The 27,782-nt window shown below is 34.2% G+C and overlaps 1 protein-coding gene across 4 annotated transcripts in view; it reads right to left on the bottom strand.

The window, feature by feature from the left end:
- The window catches only part of LOC106108522 (protein alan shepard), a 110,981-nt gene extending 83,516 nt beyond the window's left edge, over positions 1–27,465 (bottom strand). For all 4 annotated transcript variants that reach the window (XM_013289701.1, XM_013289706.1, XM_013289703.1 and 1 more), the window contains exon 1: positions 27,394–27,465. In XM_013289701.1, the coding sequence (XP_013145155.1) occupies positions 27,394–27,450 (57 nt within the window). In that variant the 5' untranslated portion in view covers positions 27,451–27,465. The remainder of the gene's footprint in view (positions 1–27,393) is intronic.
- Between the last annotated feature and the right edge of the window lie 317 nt (positions 27,466–27,782).

Raw genomic sequence — 27,782 nt, 5'->3', positions numbered from 1 at the left:
TACAGCCGGTCCGCGGGCGGCTGTCGCGATGTGGCGAGCTTTATTTTATTTTGTCGGATCCTTAAAGTTCATCTCGTCTAGACCGGTTCACCCACGCCCACGGCCCGCACAGATTTCTGCATCTTGCAACCGACCCGCCATACGAGTTACTTTATTTCCCTTTTTATCCTTTTGCACTACGCCGTGATATCGGTCCCGGCGTGCGTTAATAGGAAAACGATACGCGTAAAAACCATTTAAGGGTTTTCTGCGTACTGATTACCCGCGGACATTAGATAGTTATTTAAATAGTAATATTAACAAACAAATATAATAGTCCTTCATTGGTGGCCTGAGGAGGGTAGTGTAGCAGTAGTTTTTAGTAGACGAAACGTCATCGTCATATATTCTGTATCATTATCAGCTCCCTTTATACGTCCCTACTGAGAAGCTCGAAGTCTACATGAAGGTAGGGGTGACGAGGCAATAGTCAACCACGGTGGCGTAGCGCAGGTTGTTCGACTTTATACATATCTTTATATTTATTAGGTAGTATGTGCAGGTTGGATTGCAATGTTTTCCTTCACTGAAAAACGTCGGGTAAATGATTTACATTTCAAACTCGAAAATCGAAATACCCAATGTGTTGCATTGGTATTGCGGGATACGAATCCAGGATATGCAGATTACAAGTCAAATTCTCAACATCTAAGCCACCAACGCTCCAGAGCTACAGAAGTAGTAGTTTACATAGTAAAAAATAATTTCAATAAATTACTTCCTTAATTTTAAGTAAGTAGCTGACACAGAATAGTGTTATTAACAATTAATGTTTTAGGGTGTGCCTATTTTCAGGTGTAGAATAGAATTTTACTTTGGCAACATCTTAATATTTTTGTATAGTGCAGTGTACCTCTGTACTTTGTTATTCTATAACGACGTCGTGATATTGTTGACTGGAAAGAAAATGGATATTTTCACTTGTGGTATATTTATGACTTTAACTATTGCAAAACTTTACATGTAACTTACAAGTATATCTCAAGTCGAATGTAAGATTTTTACTATGTAAAAGTATATTTTTATATTTTACACTAGCTTACTTCCGGTAGATTTATGAAAACTTTTTTATTTTAAATTTAATTTTCTGTATAAATTGCGGATGGGATTTAAGTAACGTCTCATTTAGGGTCGTGACACGTGTTGCGGTTTCGACAATGGTGTTTGCTGGCTGTGACACTTGGTGGTTTGTGGTCACATCTTTTGTAATCGTGTTTACATCAACTACTTTCAATGTAAGGAATATTTTCAATTTGTAGAATATTTCGTGGAATAGTGAAATGGAATTTTTATTATACTCGCGATTCTCTCGGCTTTTCACAGGTTTATTTACAAAATCACAATAGAAACCTCTATAGTTGTTAATATTTCTTAATCTTTAGATATCCTTAATATTTATGCAAAATAGGCACAGGGGTTCATAAATGTTAGAAAAATTCAGTGTCAACAAATTTCAAAGACATTCTAAAGATTTACTTACTTTAACAAAATACCTTGTGGATTTTCATATCTTTTGTACATCACTTTGATCTTTCGAAGATAAACAAATGTTTCGGTAGCCATTATATGATTACACATATTCCCAGTTGGCAGAGAAGCGAGAGTTCCGCGGTACTCACTACATAAAAGACGTCGATTGCTGTTGCAGGTAACGCGACAAAGTAACTCATTATAATACATCTTTGACTTTTAATACACAGGATCTGTCAAGCGCGCATTCTCTGTCCAATAAAAATGAACGATAAATTCTAAATTTGCACGCTTGTTTTGATTGTGCAAATTGTCATAAAGACGTGTAAATTTTACGTGTAAAGATAATCTTTACCTCACTTCTTGGGAATAGTGACGAAATAATTTTTAGCACAACCGCTCTTTGCTTAGTCCGTTCCTCTTTAGTCGAAGTAATACGTACAAGAATAGCTTGCTTTGTCAACTGAGAACGAATAACGTCGCGTCTGGGGTTAAATATGTAATGCCTTTGTGCTTACATTATGTTTAACGTGAACGCTTACGTTTGTAAGGACACAGGTGGAATTTATTTAGGAGTGGTGCAAAATTATTGTACAAAGCTTAGTAATGTAATAATACAGACGAATTGATAACTTTTCCTATTTGAAGTCGGTTAAAAAATAAAACTAGTTACTTCACAAGTTTTTCTTTAATTAAAGATTTTTAATCTGGGGTATTTTTTCAATATATCTTGTTTAAAAAGCTTTTAAATGCCAATTTTGTTTTTTTCAAACATCAAAAGGAGCACGAAACATATGACAAATATTCGGTATCTGTGGTTACGGTATATAATATTTATTCATTACTCAGATTTAGATATAGGTTACATTACGTAGTATCATTTATCACTGGGAAAAGCGAGGGCTAGCATGTCGTTGACATAACATTCATTTCTCAAAGCTTATTACTAAACTCTACGCCATATTTTCAAATAATAGTTTAATAGAACTTGCAAACTGCCATAAAGGGTTCGAACGATGCACCTTTAAAGCCTATTAATGTAGACTATAAATCTTAAAGTCTAGGTAACCGAACTCCGGCGATATTGCATGGCTGATTATAAGAAAAATGAACTAAATATCCGGTTAGAGCGATAACAAAACCACGAAATTGGATTTCGCGATGTAATCTGGACGTTGGTAGTGACAGGGGAGACGACCGTTGCCAGTCGCCGGGTTTAGCTGTACTGCCGTGTAACCACCAAAGTCCTGTACTTATAAATATATAAATGTCATTTACGTTAATAAAAAAGCAATCTTTGTCGTGACATAATGACTATTTGAAATTGTACTAATGTTATAAATGCGAACATTTAGATGGATGAATGTTTGTTAGAGTTTATCGTCTAAACAGCTGATCGGATCTCTATGAAATTTGGCACAGATGTAGAGCATAGTCTAGAAGAATACATAGTCTACTTACTTTAACTTTTTAAATGAAAGCCTGGTTGTAAATAAAGTGATCTAACAACTTTTTTTCGTCACAAAATCTACGTTTATTTATGCTACGGTTTTAACTACTTTTCTTGGAAGTCTTTGATGTATTTAGTTTGTAGTTAGTTAAAGAAATTAAATTATTTTCACAACTTAAATACAAAACATTAATAAGCAATTATGATTGTATGTTTAAAAATAGATACGACTATTCCCTTATCTTGTATTGTCAGTTATTACAACATTAGTAATCAATACTTGAAAAGAAGTAGAGTTAAAATGGATATTCATAAAATTACTGCTTTTAATACTTCTATTACTACAAATAGCTGTCTTTGTTTTTTTTTTTTTCAAAGACAAAATGAGTTAAAAATTGTACTAACCGATACAAATTGTAAGAATTTTTTCAGCAGCAAAGCAGAAGTCATTTACGTCAAAAATTAAGCAAAGATTTTCTTATTTTTAAGTTAAGAAAGAAAATGAATATTGCATTCATCATAACACCCACAATACAATTATACCATGATGTAGAGCGGGCGCACACCTTTGACTAAACTATCGCACATCTGTTGTGCGATTGTCGATTGTTTCGCAGATAATTCAATCGTTTAGTTGCACAACTAAAAATCGAGTAGTGGAGCACCTACATGTATAATCCTATAGGAATCAAAGCAAAACTAAACGGTGCGATAGTTTAGTTTCAGGGTCGCGCACACTCTTAGCAAACAATTTGAGTTAGAATGAAAACGCCTTCTTTTGTTTTTCTAAGAACTACCGCTTTATAACGTTCCTTTGAAATCAAGTTTCGTAATAACGGAATTTATAATTTAAAAAATCTTTCAGTTACTTTAATTAATTAAAAAGTATTTCTAGCACTATAATGTTAAGTTGATACACAAAATTCTAATAAAAAAATGTTTTTAGATTATTTTTAAACCCGGTATCAGTATAGCTACTTGACTTTTTTTTTAATCAATAATTTGAGAAAGATTTAATTCTAAAATGCAATATATTGTGGGCTTATTTTGTTACACGTATTTATTTTGTTTATACTAGTAGTAGCGAAGAGACCGCTGCCTATCAAGGGCCCGATATTTACGTCGGCAATAAGACAGAAATTGTAGATCAGTTACCTTAAAAAGTCTAAACAAACCTGTTGTAAGTAAAATTTTGACAGAAGGGAATAAGTTGTATTCGTAGGTATACAGGGGGTGCGCAGGGCTTGTAACGTTTTGAGTTATTGGAGTCGTTATTCTAAATCCGTGGGTATTTGTCAAGTGGCGTTGTTTCGTGTGATACACGCGACGGCGCGTATCGCTCATGAATATGTATGATCTCCATCCACGTGCTCGCTCCGCTAAATATAAAATATTACAGACTTATTTCTGGATGTCCTGTACTATACGTATTATGGATGTCCTTATTGTGCTAATTATGAATACTCTTTTTTTAAAAACAGCATATCAATAAAGTTCGGTGCTGCATATCTCCCCAAACTAGTTGCTGCTTTTAGATGATGCGGGAATTGCTAAGTGCACTGTAGTATCGCGTTGGTCACAACCTTTACTTACTACGTAACTTAAGGTTGATTTTAATACATTAGGCAAAACTTTGCCTACAAATTGTTAACAGCGAATGTAGAGTTTGATGGCTGAAAATAACATTATCCCATATGTTTAGTGCAAGTTCATGTCTTTGTTTCTTTAGAGAGATATCACCGTAGATATAGACCTAGCATTGTTGATATTTTCTTATTATAAAACGTGAACGCTTATATCTTTAAAAAACAGTCAATGCTTAAAAATGAGATCAAATTCTTCAATAACAGGTAAAATGAACCCATTCCTAATTCCTATGTATAAAAGGTCCGACAACCATTAATCTTTTCGAGCGGATGGAGTCGAGTTCAGCAAAGGTTCGGCTCAAGCACGCTCAATGCACAGCTATTTCATTTTATTACAGAATGTGTATTCTAATCTTTGCTTAGGCATCATTTTTACGACCTCGCAGTCTAGAATTATGAATACCTGTACTCCGAGTCAATGTTTAAGTTTGGGTTTCGAATTAATTTATTTTTTGCGTTGCTATTTTAAACTTATTAATGCTTCCATTGTCAAAAGGTATTATCGTCACTTTTATACTCCTGGAAAAATCTTAGATAATAACATGTGTTTATTCATGCGTTTCCTGTAAAAAAATTCATAGGAAGAATGTGACTTCTTTTCTGTGTTTTTCATTGGACATTTACCTAGATAGTCTAAGAAAAATGTTCACTGGTTGCCAGTTACATTATCTGTCTATAGCACTAAGAACTAACAGTCACATTTGATATTTTGTTTTGTAGGAGCATAAGGTTATCGTAATGGTTAAAAAAGACATTATATCTAGTTGTCATAAATTATTGCTAACATAAAGTAAATAATACATATATACATCTGTTTCTAGATATAAAACTATACGATATCGTATTGCCCGGTCTTTATCTATGCTGTAATTAGCATCACGATACTAGGCGATGTGTGTGGTGCCAATCATGCGTAAAACGAGAATAGAATCTATCTTTTTAATGTCGCAAAGAGGTAATTAAAATAATTAACATTACTCGCTTAGACATTAAAGATATATGCCACACAGTAGGTGCGACTACAATGAATATTGTCCCACACAACTATATACGGTATTTTTACGTCATACACTCAGTTATCGAGTGTCAAAAAATTATCGCACGTGTCAATAAAAATACGAGTTTTTCACTGTACTGTACTAATAGTACTGCGATGGCGTATCGTCCGTGTGGCATCTCAAACAGTGAAACAGCTCGCAATTCATGTGGCGCGGTAAAAAGACATCATAAGTGCGATGCAGTTTTCTTGGAACACTCGTTACGGCCGGCGCAGCGGTAAACGAGCTAACGCCTGTAGCATACATCAGCGAAAGCGAACTTCAGCCGAAGCGAAGCGTTAGCTCGTGACGGAAACGGAGCACAGATTTTACTCCATATCAGAAATGGTATCAAAAAATGAGCATGTTGAACATGAGCTTTATTCGCTTCGTATTTATGTGTTTCAGGTATAAAACTGAATGTCTAAAGTTGCAAGTTAATACAAGACTACCTTAGTACATCGCGCTATGGACGTTAGCATTAGCTTAAATTGGATATCATAAATTAAAGCTTTACGACCCTCCGTAGACGACTCGTGAATTGCCCGGATATCTTGTCTATTTTCTCATTTTCAAGAAACTGAGGACATTTTATTTATAACTTAATAATAAATTTGGTACTATATTTTTTAAATAAATAATGAAAATGTTAACATACAATTGGATCACAACTTCAAGCTTTTATCCTTTACATTATGTAGTTATTGTATTATTTATGTTTTCTTGTTATCTATTGACTTTGATTTACCAATACTGTAATTTGAAATCACAAACGTAAATTATCATTTTGTCATCGGTCATGCAAGAAAAATTATCCCTTGCATGTCTATAGATACTGCAAAAGATAATTACTATCTACTTTGTTACGGTTTCGGACTTAAATATAATGGCTAGAGTGCGTTTATTTAGTTAAACGTAAATCGGAACGTTTCTCAATTACGAAAGCGGTCGTTGTAAATCACTACAATGAGCTGCGCGAGGGGGCGCCGGGGTGTGCGGGTTGAGGGGGGAGCACTGGACGCATCGCGGCGGAAAACTTTAATGTTTTAAACGAGTGCTCTTAGATTTCTTGCGAGTGTTATCCGAGCAATGAATGTGCAATCCGGATTACTGGCTAACTGTATTGTGCGGTTATGGTGCACGATATAACATGTAATTGTAGTCCACTTGATATAAACCACTCGCTTTATGCCAAATACCTAACATGCATCTAGACTTGATTTGTTACTAAATCCGAATTTATAACTAATAACTATTACAAATATGTTGAGCAAGTTTTAACTTCAAATACAGACTTTTTGAAAAGCATATTTTTTTTAATAATACATTTCCATATATATTGGTAAAATCAAACGTAAATGCATACATTTAATTGCAATGTTGCCTATTTTTTAAAAGATTTTATTTTTTGAAAAATCGAAGATAAAAAGTTGTTTGATGTATAATGAAATTACTACACAACTTAAAAAGAAGAAAATATAGAATCTCGTTAAAATATCTAAGAATCCTAGCAAATCCATCCAATCAATCTTAAAGTTTTCTTTAACACGCAACCGAGCACGAAGCGAACGTCGAATGGAACTTGATAATATAATGTTTACTGGATGCGACACTCAGATTAATCCAGAGTTCCTGAGGCGCGGCCGCTAAGCGACGGTGCAGAAGCGAGTGCAAATTTTAATCAAGACTACGTCGGCTTCGCATGATCAAAACACGATCGCAACAGAATGTTAGATTTGCTCGACTACACCTTCCTATTTGCAAGTAAAAAGGTTCGCTTTTTAAATTGCAAACACACAAAGACGTCGATTTTTCATCAACGCTTTTCTTATTTTTTAAGAAATTTATTTAAGTGATGTTTTTTAACTTAAAATACCGAAGTATTCATAAACAAATTAAACAATTCTAATGAGATAATTATTAATTACAGATATACTTTACAACATAAAATAAAACCCGACAAACATAACAACTGTTTATTATTCTGTGATATATCTACTAGATTATATAAAAAACTCAGTTTATCTAAATTATATCTTTATGCTTATTTAACTTGTAATTTAAGCTTAAAATAAGGCCTTTATTCATATACTAATTAATTTACTATTCTAAAGCAATAAACTTGATTCAATATAGATAAACAATAAAGCCTACATAACAATAAAGCTAAGCTTTCTTTGAAGTAACACCTTCACGGTGAAGCGTACGTGAAAAAACTTGAGTTAGAATTAATTAAGCAACTTTATAGAGTCGCTCCGTGGCTACTTAACGTCTTTTCGCAGCATGCAACATTAGCAATGTAAATGTTTGAAGATAGGCATTCACGATTCCTCGAAGTCGGTGCATAGAGGCGGCGGACGGCGACGTGTTACTATACTACGATTTGTTACGCTATGTAAATGATCTCGAATAATTAATATACGACTTCAATTATTTGCATTTTTCTTTGAATGCATTAGTTTTTCAAACACGTATAAATATTGCACGTAATTTTCATTCTTAAGTTAATGTGACCCACCTTGTTGCAATGAATGAAATGAAAAATCCATTCGATTTTACTGAAGATTATATCTAACGATTGACGAATGAAATTACTTAACTCGGTTCTCTATTTAAATTAAGAGGACCCCTTTTGTATAGTAGTTGCATAGTTACGCGATGTCTTGATATCTGCGGTCAGTCAACCGGCTCCCAGGCCGTTACGTCAGTGCCGCACGCCGCACGCCGCAATTAGATCATTGGCGATCGCGACTCGTAGTGCCTAGACCAGACTATCGCTGATAAATATTAAGAACCGTTAAAGCTCACTTTTTGTCTTGCGCGAAGCATTCCGCGCATGCCTTTCGACAGCTATGAGAAACGATCGCTGCATTTGTAAATACTTGATGGAAGAGCCCACAGCGACATTTCTACTCATTTGTATAATGCACGTGTGTGTTCGTAAACGATTTACTCTATAACGGTTTGATTTTAAATTTGGTAAGTTTTAGAGACCATTTATAGAGTAATGTGTTTTGGGTAACTGTTTTTGTTACGACATTGTGACTGTTTTTGTAATTAAGAAAATAACAAAACTAAAATTACAATAACTTAGTTCGCAGATGTAATTAAAAAGTAATGTAGTGAATGAATTGAAATATAAGAAGTTATTCGATTGCATTAGCGAGGAAAATCTAAAATGCAATTTAAAGTTAGCCACAAACAACTCGGTGCACATTCCCTTTGGTTAGTCGGAAATCTCTTGCTTTAGTTCCGCTGTTAGTACATTTTGAATTCTACTTCTTTGTTGATAGCATTCGTAAAACTCAGGTCTAATTGGCTTTGCGTTTGGAATGCTGAACTATAAGTAAATAGCGATTGGCAATTCTGCTCGGCCACTTTGTTAACAATTACACTAATGAATCATTCTTTTTCAACCAGTAAATTTTGAAACAAGATATTTTTAAACATTGAAAACCAAACAAAAAATCCATATACCATAAATAGGTTCATTTATTAATTCGTGGTAATATCTGCTATATCGAAAGTGGGTCGGCAGGTGTTTGAAGTGGGGGAGATGATTTGAAAGCGATCGTATAGGTATACCCCAGGCCTTGTCTCGAGGACCACCTCTCGATTGAGCCCCGCTCTTCCACACGGTCAGGGAAACTCCATTACACTTTATAAACTATAACTAGCTATTACTGACAGACAAAATTAAATTCGACCGTGAAAGTTGTCATGCAATTTGTACTCCAAAACTTTGTAGTTACCCATATTTCAACGCATGCAATGGATAAAGATTTAAAATCTAAAAAAATGAGATTTTGTAAAAAAAAGTAATAAAGACAAAAAAAAATTAAAATTTCATAATAATTGTACTCAAATTAAACCAATCTATTTTCATTATTTCATATTCTAAACATGTAATAAAATTGGAGTATCTGTAATGTCAAAAGAAAAATTCCAGATTTCGGGAAGATTGTCTTTGTGTTGCTGATAACGATAATCCTATTAATTTTTGTCTGTCTGTCCGCAAGCCGCGTTTGTTCCGGGTAATCTCGGATACGGTTGGGCCGATTTCGACGGGTCTTTCACTGGAGGGTAAGAGACACTAGCAGGCATGTTATAGGCTACTTTTTTAAAATTTCGCAATGCCAAAATGGCATAACGGGTGGTCCAAATTTGCGCTAACGAAGTTTGCGGGCGACATCTCGTAGTAAATCAATTAATTACTAAATAAACTGTTTAAGGGACTTATATAAAACAAATTCGAGTACTAGTAAACTGTAGACATTGGAGTTCTGTTTGCGAAATCACAATTTAACCTCGTAATGTCTTATTTAATCCCGTACTTGTCGTTTGTTTTCTCAGAAGCTAAACTAGACTGGGCTATCTGATTGACCTTTAGCATTGAGGTAAACAGCAATTGTTAGCTTGTACTGCTTTGGACTAAAACAAAGTAACATATGCACTTTTATGGGGCTCCTACAATTTAAATAAATAACATATAAGGATGGTATAGAATATAAATACCGATTGTTGCCCGTGACTCCGTCCTTGTGAATTAAAAAAAATGAATAGTTAGTTTAGGGTACACAAGGTAACAAACATCCATCCATCTAAACTTTCGCATTTATATTATTAGTATGATTGTACGTGAAATGGTAGCAAGTAAATTTAAACAGACAAATTTAGTTACCAATTAGACTTTATATGAAAGTTTTGTTATCTCATTACACCAATTATTGTCGATTTTAACAAGGTAACAAAGATGTTTTAAATTTCTACTTGCATAATTTTTAAAAGTGATTTGATAAATGAATTTCATGAAGATATTGAAAAGTCTTAAAACGTATACAAGTGAATAAATATTTGGTTTCAAAAGTGTGCTTTAGAAATCACGACTAAAACATTTTATGAATTCAAAGATATTTTACGTAATATAAATCTCGTGTTGCGGAGAAACTGTGACATTAATATGAACACTATCTGGCTGTCAGATAGGAAACGAGTTGATTCACATTTGAGATAAATGATACAGGCCTACTGTGATAACAAATAAATTATATGATGAAAACTGTTACCAATGTAACCTAATTTCAGTTCAACCGATTCACACAAACTGAATGTTATTCTACAAAGTAGAGATTGCAAAATTGATTTAAATGTACAGATCACATGATAGAACAATTTTAACTTAAATTTTTCTTGGGCATGAAATTTTAAATCTTAAACACAATGATTTTGAATTGAAATCCGATTAATATTTGCACACACACTTTATCGCTTTATAAAAATCATGATTTTGATACTTTGTTTTTTGTTTTACTAGCTTTTACCCGCGACTCCATGCGCGTGAAATTAAAAAAAAAAAAGTGAGTGGCCTATGTGTTCTTCCAGCTTCTACGTTTATGCCAAATTTCAAGGAGATCCGTTCAACCGTTTAGGTTACTACCTCTAACAAACAACCATCCATCTAAACTTTCGCATTTACAATATTAGTAAGAAGAGAGATTTACAGCTTATATGATTTTAATAACCATGTTTTTTTCACTGCAAAACATTTGAAAGATGTCTTGCAAAATAAATTCGCTATCAAGACACGTTGCATACATTTAATATTTAGGGCACTACGTGTACCGTCGCAGTAATAGGACGTGCATTTTCATATAACAAACAAGGCGGAATAAAAGATAATGCAAGGCTAGTCGAGCGCAGACCGCGAGTAATCCCAGTTTCAAATACAGACATCAAAAGAGTGCAAAGGATGTTCGTGCAGCCTCACTCACACATGCGTATACTACTATACTATACTACTGGACGAAGTAATCTGGTCTTGATTACTTTGTAGCAGACAACTGACTAATCTAATAAGAAAAATGAATTTGTAATATTGAAAAAAAAATCATAAAAGTTATGTATTAATGATGCTGATAACAATAAACCGAATTTAAACATTTTTTGACTGTCTGTCTGTTTGTCCGTTGGGCCGTGTTTGTTTCAGGTAATCTCCGGAACAGCTAGATTGATTTTACTAACACTAACGGGAAAGTAGCTGATGAGCGCGGGAATATTATAAGCAATATTTTGTTTTAACTCTCCCTGGACAAACCGCAGGCTAGTCTTTTATATTCTAATTAGAAAAAATGTTTTAACGCAATAAGGTGTTTGTTATGGTTTTATTATGAATAATTTTAGTGTTATGACGCATTACATTTGCAGGATTAAAGAGAGGATCCTAAGAAGTAAGGTCATCGTTCAGGCTTTGTAGTCTTGGACAATGGCCGTCGCGACTATGTGGAGAAGAAGTGAGTTCGGAACGGAACTTGAAAAACTTTAATGGCATTTCCATCGGCATTTCTTCGCATCGAGCGATATAATTAAAAAAGTTTCGTGGCCGCGCAAACTCGTACGTGTTACCGTATTATTAATCTGTGAATGGGCTCTTTTATGCAACAAGTTTGTTGGCTTAAAATACATTTTATCAAAATAACTATTTTATACGTTTTAGTAACAATGTAGATTTTTTTATTTATACTTCACACACATAACACACACAGTAATCACGATACTTAAATAAAAAATTAAAAAGAACCAGAAAATAAATCCACTGTAGCAAATTTCCGATTGTAATGCTATTTAATGAACTTTCTTTTAGACAACTACGGTTAATAAATAATTATTATTTAAATAATCCTATAATAACGCGAACTAAAGAACAAACAAAAATCTCCCTAAGACTGTTATTGAATTTCAAAAGGGCGACATCAATTGATGCAATCTTGCATTGAAATTTTAATAAAAGTCGTTTGTATAGTGTCATTGAACCACACAAGTATCATGGCGTTCTTCGCGCCAGATCATTTTACTTGTGGGAAAAAAATCAAGTGAACTTGGTCTCAATAGACCACTTATAACTCATATTGATTACTTGTTAACATTTCACGCCGCCCTTATGTTCTTTATTAAACATTTTTTTAGTCTGTCTAACAAATGTATTTTCAATTGTACTTTTGTTATGATAATTTTTTACTCCTTTGTAATTATTTTAAATTTAAATAGAATATTCTGAAAGCTTAGACGTGATAACATGAAGCTTAATTGGTAACAGAAATAAATAGCAGAAAAGTGCTAGAACCAAAAATCCTAACAACTAGGATGTGTTAGACGTAAGAATTTAGACATGTGATAATGGCTGTAAGATTTTACTGAAATTTTAACTCTTTAACTTGTAATAAAGAATTCAAACATGTTAGGGGGGACAATAGGGGCGGTTTTACTCATAAAAGAGGTTTAGGCTAAGCGCCATCTGCGCTGGGCCACCTCAAGCCCGGTGAATCTGTAAATGCCTCTTCAAGGCAAACAGTGACAAATCAGTCCAAAAAAAAAAATAGGGGCGGCACAGTGCCGCCCATTAAAAAAAACAACTAGGATGTGTGTGCTGGAATCATAGGTCAGTTGCTGATAAACTAAGGTTACAAGGCTGGTTCAAACTTGTTCATTAACCACGGTCGAATTGTTTAGTGCATGTACTAATCATGACTTATTTGCGGAATGTCCTTTGCGTTATTCTTCATATTTGCGATAGGGCTCGGCGGCTGTGACGCGGGATCGATTGTCTAATGAGTCATGGCGGACACGAGACTGCACTTGGCGGAGTCGGCCTCCGGTGATGGATGACAAATCGCTTTTAGATCCTACACGCCGGTGTTTTTGTCGGCGGCCCGCACCCGCACCGCCTAGCGTTTAATATTTTTCCCTTCCCTTTTTTAATATTTCGTCGCACTTTTTAAACGCGAGAACGATGTGCCTGAAGCATTTTTGATTTTTTTAACAGTGCTTTAACGTTGACGTCGATTCTTTAATGAAGTGTTTAGTTTTTGCTTTATTTGAACACGCCTCTAAATGAGAAGCAGACTGAAAGTTTCTATATTTTTTTTAAATTATCTATATCTAAACTAATCTTATATCTAAAACATTTTTATTTTAGCGTGTAATTAAATAACTCAAAATCTACTAAGCCGATTTTAAAAATTCTTTCAGTGTTAGAAAGGTATTTTATCTCTGAGTAACATAGTCTATATTTTTTTTATTTCACGCGGGTGAAGTCGCGAGCAACACTTATTTTAGTTAGTGGTTAGTGTAAAAATTAATAGAACTCTTAATGATTGAAATTATTTACGTTTATCGTTAAGGAGAACGTCATATGAGTATGATGCAGTCGGTGGCGACATCAACATGTCGCTGCATCGAGCGAGCTCCGTGAATCATTTGACTTCCGCGGAAACATTGTATTTTCCTGTTCGCCCGAGAGATTGAAAACCATTTTAGGTTTTAGGAAAATTACATCGCTGTGGAAGCTAATGCACATTTTCTAGTAACAGCGACAAATAGCTTCAACACTTTACTCTCGAAGCAATTTACTGCTGCTATGTGGTAAAAAAAACATGTTGAATCATGTTTTGGAATTTCGTCAATTATATTTAAGTTACACTTATATTAGTTTTCTCAAAATAAATCTCGAACTTTAATTTTAACTTGATGATATTCAAAAATATACCTTAGGCAATATAATTAAGAAGCGATTAATTATACCCTTCAGCAAAGAACAAAGCGCAGCCCAGCATTTTTTTTGTTTAGATTCATTAACAATTCTACATATAATAAACAAAAGATTCTTCTGTAACGGCGCCTTAATTTTAATAAAAGAAATAATTTCATCTACATGTGTGGTGTAAGACCAAATATAATATTTCGAACATTAAAACTTTGCAAAAATAGATTTCTTCAAATGTTTTGTGTTTGCATCTGCGTGTGCCCGGCGGGAATAAAGACCCGCTTACGTGTGCAAATAGAATTTAGGCGACTGTCCAAGTTAAGGACAATAGCGGAGAGTGTACACTGTTAGAACATGTTTACGATTTCGCTAAATTAATAGAAAACAGTAGACACATTTTTAGTAGTAATTAGGTTTATTTTGATCTTAGAATGCAAGAAAACAATTGCCAAATTTTAAATCACTTATTATAATTAGCAAAAGTTATAAAATTAATTAAAATAAAGATTAGTTTTGCATGTTGGTAATACACTTACTGATATTGCATTTCTAATCAGCACATATTAAAACGTGCAAACAAAAGCTTGTTTTTTCTACATATCCTATCAGTCAATGGTCCTACGTGACGTGTAGGATATTGTATAAACAAGAATCGCTTATCGGTCGTGTCTTGCGACACGGTGGCGGGCGAGACGCGGCGCACAATGCATCCACCGCAATGCCACTCGCAAGGACTTTCCTTCCTACACTGGACGCGGATGTAGCATAAAGTGAGCGTAATTTCTTGTTCAACTCGACCCGCTTCATATGTCATGGAATCTTACTTCATTTTTTTCTCTTGTTACAAACCAGCAAAAAGTTTTTAATCTCAGCTCGCGTAAGAATGAACAGCATTTAAAGTTTTATATTGAGTTTTCTTTTATAAGATAAAAGCGTTACCGAAAAAAATGTATTAGTACACTTTGAGACATTTAGACAAAATCAAAATGTGACATCAATTTTCAATTTCGGATCATTTTTATAATAACTAATGTAATAAATTTAATTGAAGTATTGTTTCCATTAAGTTAAAAAAGTATATAAAACGAAGGCACCAATTGTGAAATACCACATCGACAAACCTTCAGTTAGTACGAAGTATTTCAGGAATCTAGTTAGTGTACACTACAAACATTTCCGAACAAGTATGGAATTCAATAAAAGGGCCGTGAACAGAAAGCGGGTTTTCTATTCTCCGAAGTGAGGATTATACGTTGCTAAAAAATAAAGGAGAAAACTACAAGATCGTGTAAAAGAGGGTATCTCTTAGCCGTAACTTTTGTTCGAGGAGGAGCGAATTGCTCGCGACCGACAAGACGAAAACAAACTACAATAAAAAACGTATAACGTGTTTTGTTCACCACTATCTACATTTATTTTTCTTTTATTTTTAGGGCTGCACAAATGTCTATAAGTAAACTGTACAAAGTTTTTGTTCTTTGTACACTGTCAAGAGGATTAATCTTCTACGTTATAGTCGCATTTGTTCTTATACTGTAAAATAAGTTGACAATAGATGCATTGTAAGGTATAAAAATAATTTAAACAGTCCGTTTTTCATTAAAAGTACTAAACTTCGATTATAATTTCTTTCTGGAATTAATTGCTGTTTATCAACCTAGATTACATACTCTACAAAACCTATAGATAATCCTAGTTTATTTTATTTTTATTCTGATAGTCACGGCACTTGCTCAGGCCAATAATGTATTCAGGAGACTTAAATTGTTTCATTGTCATTTATTTAGAAGCTTAGTAACTTATTTGCTACTCATTCTGTCGTAATACCTATTAATCAATTCCATGTTGTTCAAACTATATTTAAAATACAAATTTAATCATTTCAATGGTTTCATAAATTTTAAATTCCATAAGACCATAGATTGACTGGTATCAAAACTTTTATACTCTAACAAAATTTTAAAATCGTAACTTTGATTCACCAAATCCATCTGAGACTGTTAGAAAATCTCCCGCTAACTCGGAAGAGGATCAAAAGTGAAAAGAAAAGCTTTTCAAAAACTTCTTTAACTTCTTATGAATCAGTGGGATCCGTCAGTATCGTTTTGAAGCGGTAATCGTTCGCACCCCTCAGCGGCATCATGTCACACCGTCACGAATAAATCGTAATTCGATCTTGCTCTCTAACGATGCGTGCTATAGTTGCCGTTCGAAGAATTAATATTAAGTATGTTTTTCCTCATAAGATTCTGTATTTCATCCTCTTAATAGAAATTATTAAATGTTTAAAAAATTAACTGCATAGTCAACTAATATATCGTATTAGATCTTGTCGCTGAACAAGAGGTTCGTTAGGACATTATCACGAAACTAGTTTGAAACGTAGTTTTCGTTATGCGTCATACTAAGTTATATCTCATTTTTGGTATAACCCTATCCAGTTACACCCTACAATAATACTCCAGGAAACAACATAGGTCACGTAGGACATCGTCACTGTTAATGATAGCATTTTTAAAGGTCTTTTATTTTAATATTTTTGTTAAATGTAAATTACTAATTTTTACCGAGGGACATGTGAAAACAGTTGGTCATTTTTAATTGAAATAAATAAAGTGAAATTTGAATGTGGTCGGCATGTAAGTTGTACATCGACCGGCGTACGAACATATTTGTGAAAACTCGTGTTTTGTTTAGCTGCACCGCCGCCATCACTTATAGTCACACTGCAATACCAATATAAACTATACGTATTTCTATATTATCTGTTACTGCGCATAAACTTCATTAAAAGTATCATTTCGATAGCAAAATACACGACGGGTGTCTAATCGGTATTAAACGCAATACTCTTCATGTATAGGATATATGGATAGGTTTAAAATGAAAGAAATAAGAAAGAATAATATAACTTTACAATACCTCAAGTCCAAACTAAAAATATGTTATGTAAGTATTAAGCTATATTTTTTTAATTGTAAATTTCACTGATGTATTTTTTTTCATCATGTAAATTTGCTGAAAATATTCAGTAGGCGTTGCGACATCACTTCAAGCTATTGCACTTTTAGAGTATATTAACTGTATTTCTTCAAGGATTTTATAAAGAATAAATTGCTTTGCCATACGTTAAAGTTTTGAAGATAAAGCGCTTCTATTTATAACACGTAACTTGTACGTTGAAGATTGAAATACACTTCGCAGTATCGATGTGAGCACCTCTCGACGTGGTTTTACATGCAGCCTTATACAACCTTCGCAGCCATTGTACCATATCAAAAGCTTAAGATAGAATGCTCCGCAAAAATGCTTGCCTAGATTGACCCAACAAAGGAAATATGTTCAGAACTTTAAGCGCTCTTCAAATACTTTATTATAGTTTGAATTATTCGAATATACTAAAGAATAAGGATCTTTTAAAATACCTTATTAGATAGTTAGATAAACTCATTTTTCTAAGTAAACTGCGGCTCGTGGGGATATTGTGCGAAAAAAAACATTTGTATTTTTCAATCATTTAGTAAAAATGTAAAGTAAATTATTCTAAAATTGAAGTTTACATTAATCAACTTGATGAAAATATATATATTTTTTAAAGAAGAATGGATAAAACTTTGATAATATCAGTTTTTGAAACTACATGAAACTTTCTACAATACTCGGCATCTAAGTATGCAGCTCTCGTTCTCAGAACATTTAAAAAGCAGTTATTGTATTCCAACACTTTTATTTAACGCTATTTCAGTTGTGGATTCAATTTACATACTAATGCATTTAATTTGTCTGCAAATCTTTTGTTTTAATGTAAATTTTTTATCACTCTGTTGACAGTGTTTTTACACCTAGACACAGTATTGCAATGACTGTTTTTCACGTAATGAAAAATATAATTAAACTACAAAATAAGAAAATTTTAAAATATCAAATTAATTTTAATTAAAAACTTATTATAATTTCTTGTTATAGTAAGATTTTCTAGCCGTGGACCTCGTGGGTGTTCAGAACCTACGACTTTTTTGTTATAATACATAAATTTACATTTTCATATGAAAATTTTGCATAAAAATCTTTGCAGTGATAACCCTAGCATAATTAGTTACTTCACTATGAATATATTTCTCTAAAACAAATGACTGCAGGGACTATTAATAAAGGAAACAAATGCGTTATTAATTATTATCTGCGATGATAGCGTGCGTCAGCGTTTATCATCGTACATACAAGTGCACAATGGTACGTACACGCGCTGGGATCCTTGACCCTGGCACTGGGTCGCCGACGAGACGCGCGCCCTCGCCGGCGCCTTTCGCAAACAAATATAAATAACCATACGCCAAATCATTCGCATTACACACATCAACTTTTCTTATTCAAACGTCAGATATTTCTGTATGTAATAAACACTTCTTAGCCTTGAGATTCGAGTTTTCTTTAAGCAATAATTTTAACCAGTGTGATAGTCCTAGGTCGGTACCCTGGACGAATGGGCAAACAGGCCTACTAATCTCCCCTAAGATATGACTAAACTGATAGAAGTTATTAGTTTAAGGCAGTGCGAAGGGTAACTTCAATTTCGTATCATAAAATATGTATCGACAATAGATCTGAACAAACTTTAGTAGAACTATAGAGCACTGTAATTGAAATATTACAATCCTTTATAAGTTATTTCTGCCATTAGCTATTCGAGCGTGCCTATTTCAATAGCCATAGATATTTCACTTTAAAATACGTGATACAATTTTTAAAGCGTCGTAAATTCATAGAAATCTCCGTCTAATATGGAATTGAAAATGGAATACCGTGTACGATGGCCCTACAGCTCTCATAATATTTCACTATGCCGAAACGACTATTCTTTTCATCATGCTGGCATTTTACCAAGCGACTTTTTATTCAACTACAAAGCTATGGTAAGATTGGTCGGGGCGCAATCAATGCTCCCCAGAAGGCAGATCGGAGCCTCACCGCCTCTTTATTTTATTTTCAGTCCGCATTATAGCCGGCCAGTTTTTAAACGTTCCACGAAGTTGAATTACTAGCTCGAGTTATATTAAAATTTTATATTATAAAATAGGAACGAAGATTTTTATAAAGAATATTTAAGAAAAGGTAAAAAGAGGCTCTTTAGAATGTGGTTTCTCTGGCGGAAGAAATTTCTTACGTCGCAATTCCTTTGCCAATAATTGCACTTTATATTAAAATCTACTTTCGAGTAGTTCCTTATAAATTATTCTTATCATGAATAAATAATTATCAAATACCTTTCTTTCAAGCAAAACATGAATTAACGACATTAATTAATGTAAAATACATTTATGGCAACAAAGTTAAAATGGAGAGATAATATTTCTTATGTATTATCACAAGTTAACTTTTTCTTGGTTTTGTAAAATGATTATTGTTACAAAACCTCATATTTTTGCACAATTGTAAATAAGATATAAATAGTTATGTAATACGAATGTAACTAAGAAGCAAGCGCGATGTTATCATTTAAATGGTTTGGGTTGAATGATGGTCGCATCAAAGCTATTTTTCTGTTTCCGTTTTGATAACTGGCAATTCATTCCGCGCGGTGTCAAGGGATCGGGGCCTGTCAACGGAGTTCGAACACTTTTAAATTGCTTCTCTCCTTGTTTTTACTTTTTTTTTTCTAATTTTAAGGGCTTACGCCAAAGCCATTTAACATCTTTTTATTGCTCGAGTAAAATCTTTTCTCGAAATTTCTTTCGCCGATGCTACTTAGTCTTACGAGATTTTGTTATTGGAAAGTATATATTTTATACCATAATTCAAATGAACATGATTACATTATCATTCTTATAATCGAATGCGCCGAAATTTAAACTTTCTTACCTCAAAAGAAGGCCATAACATCAATTAAAAAGTATAATATTCTTTAATTGAACTTAGACAACATTGACTTATATACAGTCCCTTAGCGTAGATTTAGTAATAGATTTAGATAAATCTTTAGAGGTTGCTTAACTAACTATAAAACCACTCCGAATGAGACAGATATAATTCTTAATACATATACTTACATGTTCCACAATAATACATTCTATTAAAACATTATGAAAAATATATTTCTTCTATTGGAGATTGGATTTCTCTGACGCGTATATTAAATATCCAAGTGTCATATTTGAGACATTGCTTCCATTTTGCGAAATAACACAAAGAACCAGACGCCCTATTGAGTGTGAAATGTTAAACAGTTTTATTAAATTATACGAGCACAATGCAATTGTTGCGAATTAATTTGCGCTCGCTAATGCACTTTCGACTCAAGGCTGTCGTGTTTAAATTCAATTTGCAATCTGCGCAGGCTTCAGTTTCAACGTAAACTATCCGATATGAAACGTACAAACGGAACATAGGATACAATAGAGTATTTAGTGAGATCTCGTTAAACAGCGCTGGAGGCAGGTGCCCCTCCCCCGCGCCGCGAACCCCGCGCCCGCCAGCCTTCCCTCGACCCCAGCCCGCTCTACACCCACGTACTGCAAAGGTTAAGGGCAAGCTGTTGTTGCGCTTGTATTGTACTTATTCGATTTCAGTGGATCGGATGTTTATGACGTCACGATTTGTAGTTTCCACACAGTTCAGTAGGTGGAAAATTAACTAGGGAAAATTGAGTTAGTCGATAAAGATCATTGAACACGATTTCTAACGTTGTGACGCTTGCTTGTTGATGTAAACAATTATTGAAGTTAACAGTCCAAGTTTCCTTTTACATGACTTAGCACTGACATCGTACATATTTCTCAATAAAACGATTGAATTCCAACCACAAATATGTAAGACATTTTTATAATTACCATTTCCATAACACTTGTACGAATCTTAATCGTTAAGTATGAAAAACAAAATCTTCATCAGAAAGTTAAACAAAGCCACAGAGGGAAAGTACTCGTGAAGTAATTTCAAAAACAAACAAGCGCCCTTCAGTTGAGAGCTCGAGTGCCGCCGACACGATTACCGCTCCTTTTTACTACTTTCACACGTTTTGTAATTAATTTCTCCGGCGCTGCGTTCACAGTACACTATGAATTGAAATATTATTTAAATATATCCACTATTATAATCGAGCATCGGTGGCTCAGGGGTTTAAGCACTTAACTTGGAATCTACAGGTCTTGGTTTCGGATCCCGCCATATACCAATATGATTTTCGAATTTCATTTGTACATAATTTACCCGACGTTCTTTCGGTAAAAGAAAACATTGTGATGCATCCTGCATCTGCGAAGAAATTCAAAGATAGGTGTGAAGTCCAACCCTTAGTAGGCTAGCGTGGTTAACTATCGCCTAGTCACCCCTAACTTAGGATAGGCTACGAGCACCATAGTGGGAACGTATAGCTGGTTTTTATATTCACTATTGCCAATCTGAGAAATAGTTAATAGATAGTAATTTTGTAAAACCACAGTAGGTAGTCTCATAATACTGGTAAAGGCTAAAAAATTTAGTTACTTTAATTCTGACTCGTCAAAAATAAGCACTAACAGAAAGCTCCTCTATAATCTGTTAAAAGAGATTTTTAAGACGAAAAAATTTAATATGTGCAGTATAACCGGCGCCAAAGGAATGTTATTTTCACGACGCCTACTTTCTTTGGAGCTTTTCTTCCGAGAAAAGCTTTTAATTATTCGTATTACGTATGTGTGAAGTCATGCACGACGGGAACGTAGGCCGTAGTCAAATTGTTAGCACTACCCTCGATTTTCTGCCCATTGAGCGAACGAAACACGTACGCTAAATTAAATTCACGCATTTCTAAGAATTTAATGCGAATAACGCTTCTGTTTTACCGAGTTAAATATACCAAGATAATTCTTCCTTAAGCGAATTTTTCTTTTCTAGAAATTACGATTACTAAAAAAACCTTACTTAGTTGGTTTTAAAGTAAAATAAAGAAGACCTAAAAATTGTAATCTCTCTTTTAGACTTTATAAACAATCATTTTATTATTATAATTCAACGAAAAAAATCACATTTATAATATTGAATTTTATAATAATTATCCTTTTTAACTTTTAAATGTAATATCCCAAGAGCTTTAGATTAAAACATTAAAAAAAATGTCATAATATTTCTCAAAGCGGTAATTTCTTCCCTCCGAGAGTGAAATATGAATTTCTCCTATCACGTTAATTTCTGTAAGTTGTACTAATTATAGTGCACTTTAATAAATGTAGTGCAGCTAGATGTTGCATTTACATTGCCTTCTAGTGTAAAATAACTTAAATATACTGATAAAATGTTTAGTCTGTGACTTTCGCTTGTATTTGTACAAATGTACTATTATGACCTCTTTCATAATAAGAGTAGAATGACCAATTGGAAGAATAGAGAGTTGTTTTAAAAAAAGATATAAGATATATTGATAACTATAAAATCAATGCACAATTGATCGTCTTAACCGGGAAGAACACACAACTTGCATTTCTAATTCGGTCGAACCGTTAACTTGGCAGTTGTTTCTATATAATATCAACTACAAAGAATAATATAAGATATACAATCGTAGTCCTCATATACAGTTAAAGTAATATTTTTCGTAAATGAATACGGCTCTGCTGGCATGTCTGTCTGGCCGTATAGAACGTGACTAGTCTACGACTCTTTGTAGTCCTTTTGAATTTACCTCCGCTAAAATACGCCGCCGCGCCACCTTCCCCGACACCGTACAAACATATGAAATATAGAAATTAAGTCGAGAATATGCGCGGTATTTAATATTACTTTTATAAAACATTACTGAGTTTTTTTAGAGAAGATGCGAGAGCGATTAAACTCGTACCTTTATTAATATCTCTCTAAAATTTCTAATTTCTGGAGGTACATCTCGATGTATTTTTAATGGTCAAATCATCTATACAAAGAGGTGGAGACGTTCTGGTGCCTTAGCAGTAAAAGTTGTGAAAAATACACGTATCATAAGTTTAAAAAATACATAGATATACATCCGTCCATACAAGAATTGTTAACATCAGAATTGACGTTAAATAGAATTTAACAATAGACAGGACGGCAATGAAAATAGACTGGTCTTGATTGTAAGGGACGCACCTCCCTCCGGAGCCTCGCGGTTCAACAGCCGACCCGACAGATACCAACATAATAATCTATTTATAGTCGAATTCAGATAGGTATATTAATTGTTGGCACATCGCACCGCGTTCGATCTAACACGTGCCATTTGTACAATGAACTTTCAATATGTTACGATGTTTATGTATTAAGTAATCATAGCAAATAATTTTCATTTCAATACTATAGCCGAGTCGGTCGAAAACCTAACGCATGCAACCTTATCAAAAACTCTTGAATTTCATATTGTCAGTTTCAATCAAATTATATTTGACTACTCCACAGATTTAACGCTAGCGACATATAAGGTTGTTTTCAACTTCATTCGCTTTTAACACCAAAATGCATAGAAACGGAACATTTCCTATTATATTCGCCGATAGTATTCTGTATCACGGCGTGCCTTTCTTGCATAAAATAAAATATCTTATAAATTGAAAACTTACGTAGACTGATGCTTCAATATCACGACTCGATACTTTTAAATATTACCTTCATATATGACTCGGGGCAAAATTTTTATAACCCTTTTATCTTGCACAAAGTATAAATCGAACAAATGGGACATAGGAAAATTTAAATGCGTACAAATTGTTTCAAGCAGTAAAACTAAGTAATGAACCAGTTTTCTTTTAGTTTCATGTCGAAAACCTATTTGTCTAAATTTATACTTTTATTTTAAAAACGAAAGATGTTTTTGTATGTAATTTGTAAACTTAAAAACTTCTGGGTAAACATCAAAAATTCTTTACTATTAGGAAGCTACTTTAACACTGAAAAGCAAACGCTGGATATTATGCAAAATAAAAATCATAAATGGATCCAGAAATTACAATAAATATATTTTTAGAGTAATATTGAATTAAAACTTAGAGTCAATTTGTTTAGATTACAAAAAACATTTTCAAAACGAGTATTTTTACTGTCCATTTGTAGATTGTTGTATTCAAAACTATCGTTTGATTAACTGCGATGAGTTAGTACCGTTAGATGATTGGGTGTGGTGACTTGTGACTCGCACGTGTAGCCGGACAAAGACCTAAGAATTCCAACACAAATAGCATACTATATATTAGTGGTACTGTATTAACAGTTAGTTCCAATAAGTAAATAAAAAAAAATTAGACGTTATTACAGGACTGAGTACGTTATGTTGTTTTGCAGTCTCATCAGTCGTCATATCTGAATACATATATTCCCATCTTACGCTATCCATCATAGTTTCATTTCGTCTTTCTTTATCTTTATAGCTATCCACGTTCATTCGGACTTAGAAGGTTCATATATCTATACTAAAATTATGAGCAGGAAATATATGTATTTTTGTATGTATTTGATTCACATAAAAACTACCGGGTCGATTTTAAAATTCCCTAACAATCTGAAATGTCATTTATCTGTGAGTAACATAGGCTATATATTTTATTATTGTTTAATTTCACGCGGGCCAACAACAGCTACTCTATACTAATATAATAAAGCGTAAACACACACTACTTTGTGGCGTAGGAGTAGGATGTCAGCGATCATCCCACCGACGGTTCCCGCCTTGTCGTGCCGTTGGGGCCCTAGTAGCCGTGGCTTGGTAACCCAGCATGAAGCTAAGAGGAACCATGACCGGCTTAGCGCACAGGTCACGCCGGTTGCCCCGCCGGCTGGCCTGTGCCGCGACGCCGGTCCAGCGGGGAGGCCGCTCAGGGTCCTTCAGGGGGGACTCTGAAATGCGTGTCCTGAGCACTGCAGGCCACGGGGGTTGCGAGGCTACTTATTATTGTTTTTTTGCCGGAGTCGTGAGCTAAAGCTAGTAAAATAATATTTTCATAATTTCATTCGGATGAAGCCGCTCGGGAACAGCGAGTCCTTTATAAACTAATTCAATCGATCTATATTGAATCTAAATGTGTCAACTTACGTAATGTACGTAATCGATAAGAACCAGAGTTCTTACATTTAACACAAAAGTTTAATTTCCGAGTTGACTTCACTCGAGTCTCATGAGCGTCAAGGGTATCAAGAAAAGAGACGTTGGCCCAGTCATGTTTTTAGTCTTAATTGAGGCGAGAACAGGCCAAAGTTGGCTGGCGTTGCTCATTAAGAACAACAAACAAGTGGTAAGTACCGTCGCTAAGAGGCCTGCGAGTAATCGGCTTGAGAGGAACGAGCAAGCGACGTTGGAGCGTTGCGAGCGAATCGCGAATTTCATGCCTCTGATTATTAAGTTTTACTTACGTATTCCGTTGAGTTCTATTGTTAACAGTCGTCAATTCTTTATGGTATAGTTAAGGATTGTAAGTTAATTTCGTAATCTCATTCAAGGCGGTTAAGTAATAAGAAGGCTCATACATATGTTTGTTAGTAAGTGTTAGTTTAGACTACCTATTACTTAAACTTGTTTCCTTGCATTGAATATGAAACTCAGAAACTATTGAACCGATTTGAAAAATAGTTTCATTGTTCGGAACCTACATTGTCACTCAGTAACCTACGCTTATATTTACTACTAGAAAGTGTTTTTATTTTAATATCACGCAAACAAAGTCACGGGCAACTGCTAGTACATTATAAACCGCTACGTTCATTAGACGTAAGTAAACCTTTCAAGATAATGACTGTATTTAATTCAACCCTTCCATCTGAATTCACTTGAGTACGCTGGCACATCGAGCTTTCAAATCAAAAACAATAAAAACGTGTCGAAACCGTCGCTGGTGTCGAATAGTAAAATCCTATTAAAAGAGATTAAGGATTTTACAACCGCTTTCGCCATAAAATCAACACGTAGAATTTCTATTTAATGAAAATACCGCAGCTCGCCGTCTGTCTACTTTGTACAAGAGCCACCACTTGTGGCAAAATATGACGTTACATCAAGTAGACCAGATGAATTATTGTTTCTGCAAATTATTTATGTCCCTTGTGATTTTAACTATTTCTCATATTATGTGGAATGACGAAACAATGTAATCATCTACCCGTCTTTATAATTCAAAAATGTATTAAAAAAATAACAATTTGTTACCAATGTACAATTTTTTTTATAAAAATACCTATTAATATGGGAACACTATTGTCATTTCCCCTGAATAGAGTAAACCTAGACAGGTATTGCAGCTTAAGCCAAAGAAACAATAACTATGTATACCAATTATGTTAATAGAATAACTTTTTTTATTTTACATGTATCGTAGTTTACGTTGGAAATGTCGAGTGTTACATTTCCGCGCTTGTTGAAAACTTTCTCGTTACGATTAACAATGGAAAAATGTTATACAGCGTTGACATTTCTATGCATGTGGAAAATATGCATATAACTGTTATATACCTATGTAGTATAGGTCCATAATACATCTTGATATTTTAAGAGAAGTTAAAAATCTAGACACCATACAAAATGTGCGACTGCATTACAATATTGCGCAAGCGCAGGTCAACAGTGTTCGTTTTATTGTCATTTATAACTGAGGTAAAATAAATGGAATTACTAATACAGGTAAATTGTTTCCACTACATTCGTAAAATAATTAAAACAAAGGATATAGAATAACAACTAAAATATATTTGCTAAATACAAACGAAAGACTAAAGTAAAACGCGAATAGTTAGGATCTTAATTTACAATAATTATTGTTATTCAAAATCACAAAATAAAAGTTTAAAACGCTTTAAAAGTTCACCGGAATAAAAACCGTTCGTTAACTGTAAAGAGTCGTGTTCATATTTTACGACGTCACGTATTCGTTAACCTTTAAATACTACAATCATATGATCTCAGCTGTACGCCTACTCGTGACGTTGAATAATAAGAAATGTCAAAGTGTACCGAGCAAGTCGTCGATACTAACTTCACTCTAATACACCGCTGGTTGAGTGTACATCTACAAGTGTTTATTTACTTTCTGTGAGCACTCGAGGAAAATAAACAGTAGGGCGATAGCTCGCATTCGGCACGTAATATTGTTGTTATGAAGCCGGTAATAGCAGCGCGGAAGTAGTAGTTGAAAACTACGACGAAGTTACAGTGCTACGCCATCGCGCCGTAGCAAACATATGTTCCGCCACGCGGTCGTGGCGGCCGATCGATATGCGCCGAAGCGGCCGGTATGCACTTACCGTGGTCATCTTGAAGTTTAACTTTCGCTGCAACGTCGTTTCGAGGTGAAGCGCCATTTTTACCTCTCACACGAACTTTATAATACAAAAAGTTTATATAAAAATATTATAACATAGTTCGACGCACCGGTGTTAATGAAAATACTTTATCGTAATACTTGCGTAGTAAATTCAGCGCGCCAGATCGCGTGATCGCACGGCCATTTTAGCCGCCTGTCAAAAGTTTCGCGTCGAAAGCGCATGGCGCTGCAATCGCGGCAGCTACGTCTGCGCAAAAATAACCTACGGTAGTGAACTACGGCAGGCCGTTAGGGTGCATTTTCAACCGACGTCACGGCAACATTTTCCGTCGCCGATTGATTTATAGTTAAACTTTTAATTGAGGTTAA

The sequence above is a fragment of the Papilio polytes genome, unplaced genomic scaffold, assembly GCF_000836215.1.
Source record: "Papilio polytes unplaced genomic scaffold, Ppol_1.0 DF821511.1, whole genome shotgun sequence".
Lineage (NCBI taxonomy): Eukaryota > Metazoa > Arthropoda > Insecta > Lepidoptera > Papilionidae > Papilio > Papilio polytes.
The sequence above is the reverse complement of the archived record's forward strand: the minus strand, read 5'-3'. Positions and strand labels throughout refer to the sequence as shown.